We start from the raw sequence: 7,110 nt of genomic DNA, 5'->3' as shown, positions 1-7,110 counted from the left end.
GCCTCATAATCTCATTCAATGAAAATGAGATTATTTGTATATATTAATTAAACTACATCTAATTATACCGTGAAAAGTAATAGTAATTCCTCAAAATACTGAAGACTATAAAAAAAACCAACTCGATAAGTGAAGTATTTCGCTCGTTATCGTGACCACACGATACGGGATCCACACGATACGGGAGAATTGGTAAAGTGGTAACTAACGACCGCAAAAACCTACAACCAGATTAGACTAAAGAAAATTCAACGATTAAAATTTTCAAAATTTCCCCTATCAGGGATCGAATGGGGGAAATTCCCCCCGTTATAAGACCATAGCGCTCATCACTGCGCTAGGCTGTCAGAATAAATACCAGAACGTTCATCGTTACTTACATGTGTTCGGCTTTAGATTCCCAGGTTATAGAAAAATACACTCTATTGGAGTTCTAGATCCTTTAACCTCTGTGGTGAGGTTCAAGGGGCATAGCATCTTGCTTTGCCTGGTAGTTTGTAGTGGTAGCCAGTATTGTTTACTTTTCTGAGAGCGACAACTCTTGCTCCCGAGTTTTATTCACTCATCGCTTCGTTGCCCAACACGATTCACTTTTAGCGCCATTCGCGTACTTTGGCTTTTAATATATTAACCTATCTTAATTTTCAGGTGATAAAGCTCTTGCATTCATGAATAAAAGCTGGAGAACAATTGTAGCTAACTACGGCAGATTCTTCACAATCAAAGTAATGGATGATATCTTCGAAGCAATCAAAATTTATATGCGTTCCTGCCCCTTAGAAGACTTAGCACTATATTGATGAATAAAAAAATTATTATGTATTAAATTTACGACAATTTTTTTTGTAGTCGCCTACCGCATAACTTACATTGTTAAATAGATAAATACTATGGGGGAAACTACCATAATTAAAGCGGTATATTTACGGAAAAAACAACTTATCCGGTTGGTATACCAGTTTTATATTATCCGTCAATTTAAACACTGCACGTGTTTAGTTTCAAAACTGTGCGAGATCTAGCAACCGATCAGATTCCAAAGCAAACCGACGCCTCCTGAACCAATTTATAAAATTGTATTTTAGTCTGTCTGGTTTATCCGTCAAAGAGCCAGAGTTACCAACATAGCTCAACGATTCACCAAGCTATACCGGTTACTATCATTAGCATATAAAAATATTGTTATTAATCGTAAAGAACTAAAAATTCATGCTTATTTTTCTGAAGAATTGTAGATATCTACAGAAATTGCAAAAACTTAGTTCTTCATTTGTTAAGACTTTGAAATCAACCAATGTTATATTAGATACCCCATTTTTAAACAAATTCATAGTTTTAATTTTTCAGTAGAACATATAAAGAGCAATAAAACATATAAACTAGAAATCCCCACTAAACAATATTGTTATGATTCAGATTTAGGTATTAGTTTTGGACGTATAAACATCGAGTCAAGGCCAGTGAGGCCTCTTATTCTACGGAGCTCGTAGAGCGGAACGTTTAAACTGTTCGAGGTTAGCAACCTGTTATTAAGCTTACTAATCCATCTCGTGAAAGCATGATATGAAGGTGTGTTTTACAGGAAGTTATGTTTGCGGAAGCTGAAAAATGAATATCAAACTTTTTCTTCAAACTTATCAATATGCAAGAGCAGAGATTTCACTAATAACCCACCAAAAGGTAACCCACTCTAACCTGTCTAAGGACTGTGTCGAAGTGTCACTCGACTCGATTTGTCTCGTGACAAGCACGTTAATATCCGTGTACTCATGCCGTTTTTAATAGCATTAAAATGTTAATAATTATGAACACTTTTTTGCATAAAATACACAGTTGAACGTAACTGCTAAGTAGTTCTGAAAGAAAAAATAGAGCCAATTTATAATTCTTATCTTCATTAAATTTTTTGCTAAGAAGTGTAACTATAAAATGAGGCAATATATTGTTTCTCTGTTAGTTAGTGAATAGTTATCAAGGCGGAAAACTGAGTTTTAAAAATGATGAATCTCGAAGTTTCTAAAATATCTATACAGATATTTTTATTCTTATTTGTATTATTAGAAAACCTCACCGCAAGTAAGTACCTAAAACTATACAGTGGAAATAAGAGACACTAAGCACTTTTTGTGCATAACAATTATTCCTAGAAATTCATTCCTTTTTGTGCACATGTAAATATTATAGAATGTTCAGTAACATCCCTTAAATAAAATATCTCACTTGTCAGATCCCCCTTATCCAAGAATATAGGAAAAATTTACGTGAACACAATATTAATTTAAATATTCATATCTAACACTTTAAAAATTATTTGCAAACTGAAGATAAATAATAAAATTAATGTTTTCGTTATACAGTTATATTTCAAAACTTCCCCACCAAGTATTCGCACGTGTCACCTAGTTTAAAACCGTAGTTGAAACTGATATTTACAAGTTTAAAACCATTTGATCCAATATAAATTAATTATTTTCTCTTGATTTATTATAATCTTAAAAATGATAATTTTTTATAGAAAGTTTATTATTTTTGTGATTGTAGTACCAAAAAATAAAAAAGGCATAAAGTCATATCATCATTTGTGTTTTCTTTTACTATTCCTTCTTTTATTCAAGTTATTATTAAATAGGTATAATATATACGTTATGAAAAAATTATATTGATATCCTTAACCAGATCCATTGGTAGGAGACGCTGGAGTAAACCGGTACAAAATCATAACGTGTAGAAGTCCCTTAGAAAGCTACGTCCAGCAGTGTACTATAAAATGAGGAGAGTGGAGTGGAGTCCTTGGGTTGAAACGATGATGATGATGTCAATAATGATCCAGATCAAAATTTCATGTCCAAAACATCACAGGTTGGCATCTTCCACTTTGGATTATGTCCCTACCCAGTCCGGAGTTAAGAGATTGGTTTTCCCATGCCTCGTAGAGTCCCGGTTAATATTTAAGTAGATATACAACCAACTAAAATGGGGGATCTAAGTTCCACAACTCTCTCTACTATAAAAGAGATTTCTAAGTGTAGTAGGGGGTAATTGGGGACCAACCAACACTGCTTTTCCGATGTTGGTACACCGTTCCAATTCATTTTAACATCAATGTACGTCGGTTCCGTAAATACGTGCTGGACTCATAACAACTTCAAATTCTAGATTCGTTGCCATCGGTTACGGGTTCTTTTGCAGTCTTACTGACTTCTGAATTACTCGGTGTAGATATATCGAGCTCCGTTATTAGCCCGCTAAGTGATTTGTGTGCTACTAACGTGGTTAACATTGATGATATGCAACCACGTTTCAAAGACATACATCAACACTTTTATTTATTACAAAATGATTCCAGATCCTATTACTCATGAAAAATGCTCACTGCAGGACGCGGCCTGTATAAAAAAGCAGGCACAATTGGCTCTCCCTTCCTTCACTGAAGGTGTCCCCGAACTTGAAATCCAAAGCTTCAATAAAATGCACATTAAAGACATTGTATTTGAATCGACGGATATGAACTATGAATTAAGGAATATAGAAATTGGAGGTTTTAATGATACAATTATAGATGATATCAGGTACGTTTTTCAAATTAAAATTAGGATTTTACTAGTGCCACTTAGTGGTCCGATAAAAGATTTGCTCCTGAACATAATATCGTAGATTTCGTGTAAGTATAGACACTGGCTAGTATTTACACACGACAGAAGAGTAGCTGGAACAACGTATGTCTTTGTCCACCCTCCCGTGTGACGAATCAAAAAGGTCCAATAGTTCTCGGACTCACGTGAAGGTTAACCGAACTGGCACCCCATACCGTTCACCCTGACCTACCCACTACAAAGGCTGGGCCGAAAGGGGAGCGAGCCAAAGAAAAACAAAAAAAAATGTTGTTAGACAAATTCAAGTTATGAATCTTTAATTCAAGGTTTCCACATTATTAACAGCAAAAAGTGATTCAGTATTTTTTGGTAGTAATTTGACTTCAACGCAATAATAAAACAATAAAACTCAATTAGTGTACGTTACGTACGACTTTGAAATGATTCATGATTTGATTTTATATAATTTTTTGAGGAAACTTTGTGATATTACATATATATAGAGTATAAACTTGGGAGTTTCAGATTTATTAAGAGCATTTAGCAATTCTTTTCTAATAAAATTATATCAAAAAAATACCGTCTCAAAAAAGAAAGCGCATGGTACTTAATGATAATTTTCACAATCCTGTTAGTCTTCTAATATCTCACGGCTAGGCCGATTAGGCTCAGAGGAGAGAGCTTGGAACAGCGTATTCTTTTTAATAATAAAAAAGTAATCACTGCAGCAAGACAATAATAATTGACTAGATCTTGCCCGCATGCATTTTCCTGGGATAAAGAGTAGTCTATGTGTTAATCCAGGATATAATCTATCTCCATTCCAAAATTCAGTCAAATTGGTTTAGAAGTTTTTTTGTGAAAGAGTAACATCCATCCAAACTTTCGCATTTATAATATTATTAAAAGAATTTTCTACTTTTATTTTTTTCAGCATTAATATGCCTTTTAAGTTGATGCGCTTATCATTCCACACAACTCTCAAAGTCGATTGCGATTACAAACTAGACGGATTGTTGTTCGGGGTTCCAGCATTCGGAGAAGGGAAAGCTTATATTACATTGAGTAAGTATGAGATATCCACCAAATATGCTACCAACCTATATTTATTGCTTGTATATTTTATGTACATGGTTGTGTTGCTTAATTTGCCATTAAACACTTGACAATATCCTACTCTATTAAGTTAGCGTAGGACAATTTCAAGACATTTCATACTTGACCTTATAAATGCGAAAGCAAATCTCGTTATTGAATTTGGCAGGCAGATCATGGGGAAAGATGTAGGTAACTTTTTAAAATATCATTCCAAAAGGGGTTGAATAGGATGTGAGATCCATTTTTTATATAATCCATTGATTTGAAAAATGACTAAAAGACTCTCAGGAGTACGATAAAACGTAATCATAACGTAGGCGGGTGAGTCGACACGGTTGGTTGGGGTATTGTGTGGAATGGCGAAAGAGGGTTTGTATGGAAAACGAACCTAAACTAGATACGCAGACATAAATTAGAATATTTTTAGTAGTGTCAAGTAGTACTTTGTTGACCCTTTTAAGACAGAGCCCGTCTGGGGAATTACTACCGCCTTGCTTATTTCTAATGCCAAGTAACGTTGCTATGTGTCGGTCTGATGGGGTGGTTGCCGGTGTAATGCATCAAGCTTAACAACTACACCTCAGATTCATGGACAACGGGTGACACTTTGAAGAAAGTGTTTCATGCATGCTGGGGAAAGTATCGCTGTGTTTATACATCAGTTAAGCCTTCTGCTTCATCCGTCGATTACTATATATTAAGAACCAACTAAAATGGTTGATACGTTGGCAGCTTTTCACTTGCCGAGTACGTCCCAAAAAGCGGCAGCAGCTGCCGAATCTGCTCAAATGCTTAAGCGCCTTAAATACTCCGTTATTTGTAATGACTACGTTTTTGCGACGCTTGCGTTTGAGTCTCTGGGGCCATGATCTTCGGACACGAAAAATTTTATTAATAGTGTCACAAAAATTGGTCATTACGTCTGGTGACCCAAGAGCTGGCGCTTATTTAGCCCAACGGCTAAGTCTAGCTATACTAAGGGGCAATAGCGCCAGCATTTTGGGTACCATGCCCATAAGTAAACAGTTAGACGGCTTATATTTATTATAAATATTAATTTTAGTTTGTAATTATTATTTCCCTACAAAAATATATTTTTCGTTGGTTTGTTTAAAAAAAAAAAAACTAAAATTTTACGTATGTTTTACAGACAATATGAAGGTCGAGATGATTTTAATTTTTGATATTGTCAAAAACGAGCAAGGCAAGGATATTATGGATATCAAGACACACATATTTGGAGCCAATGCGATCGGCGGTGTGCATACGCAGTTAGACAATATGTTCAATGGAGATAAGGACAAGAGTAAGTTTTTTTTTTTAATATCCTTGACTGCAATCTCAGGTGCACGGCCATTGTGTAAGGTTTATATCTTGTTTATTGCTCCACTTACGTCACATCTATAGTATGGTTGTTTCCTTTGTCGACTTTGATTGCCTGGAAGAGATCGCTGTGTAGCGATAAGGCCTCAAAATTGAACCTAATGTGTTGCTCTAATGTGTTTATATTTCTGTAACTACTTTTATTCTTATACAACACATTGATTCATTCTTTCATTAATTCATTCTTATATTCATTCATTCTTTCATTAATTAATGGCTGACAAGAGAAGGAGACAATGGATGTATCCCCGATTCCACTGACAAGGAATATAATTTACATGACCACCTGCCAAACCTTGATTATGGGGAAAAAAGCGCTAAAAAGCAGCTTTATCCTACATAAATTATATGAAATATTTGTAATGCTTATTTCCAAAGTTTTAGGTCTCTGGCAAACTAATCCATCCATTATGATTTTGAAATTAGTAACTTAGAGAAATCTCGCTTCAATAATTTACTATTATCTATTTTTTTTTTCAGGTGAAATATTTCATGCATTAATTAATGAAAACTGGAGGCCAATAATTGCGAACTTTGGCAGATCTTTCTCACCCACAATAATTAAAGGTATCTTCGAAGCTATCAAGACATATATGCGCTCTAGGCCTCTTGAAGACTTAGCCCTGTAGGTACTGATCATCAAAAGCCTACAAGCGTTTGCTGATGTACGTTTGTCTCAACGGAAATTATCCCTCACAGAGACTCCAAGCAACACAAGTTCCATAAACATACGAACGAGTAAAAAAATAACCCTAAATAAAATTATACTTTAATACTAAGCTAAACTTTTTTTATTATTATTCTTATAATACTTGTGATCGGTTCTTAATATGTCTGGGCATCAACAAAAGTTCCTAAACTGAAACCCGACTACAGCAAAATTATTTTTTTATAGAAATAAGGGCTACAAAAAAGCTGTAAACAAGTATGTTCCTAAATTAAGTTTTGAAACCTGATTTAATAACAAGGATCTCGGTGGGCACCATAGTGGTAATGATTGTACGGTGGATGACGATGGAACACGGTAGCTTGCCAA

At 34.8% G+C, this 7,110-nt stretch overlaps 1 protein-coding gene across 1 annotated transcript; it reads left to right on the top strand.

Annotated features, from left to right (window-relative positions):
• The first annotated feature begins 3,336 nt into the window (after positions 1 to 3,336).
• Positions 3,337 to 6,703, top strand: LOC120632881 (circadian clock-controlled protein daywake-like). The gene is made up of 4 exons (XM_039902920.1): positions 3,337 to 3,569; positions 4,528 to 4,658; positions 5,842 to 6,036; positions 6,555 to 6,703. The coding sequence occupies exons 1-4, from the start codon at positions 3,337 to 3,339 to the stop codon at positions 6,701 to 6,703; spliced, it is 708 nt and encodes a 235-aa protein (XP_039758854.1).
• Positions 6,704 to 7,110: the final 407 nt, after the last annotated feature.

Source organism: Pararge aegeria, chromosome 20 (assembly GCF_905163445.1).
Source record: "Pararge aegeria chromosome 20, ilParAegt1.1, whole genome shotgun sequence".
Taxonomy (NCBI): Eukaryota; Metazoa; Arthropoda; class Insecta; order Lepidoptera; family Nymphalidae; genus Pararge; species Pararge aegeria.
This window is presented reverse-complemented; position numbering and strand designations above follow the sequence as displayed.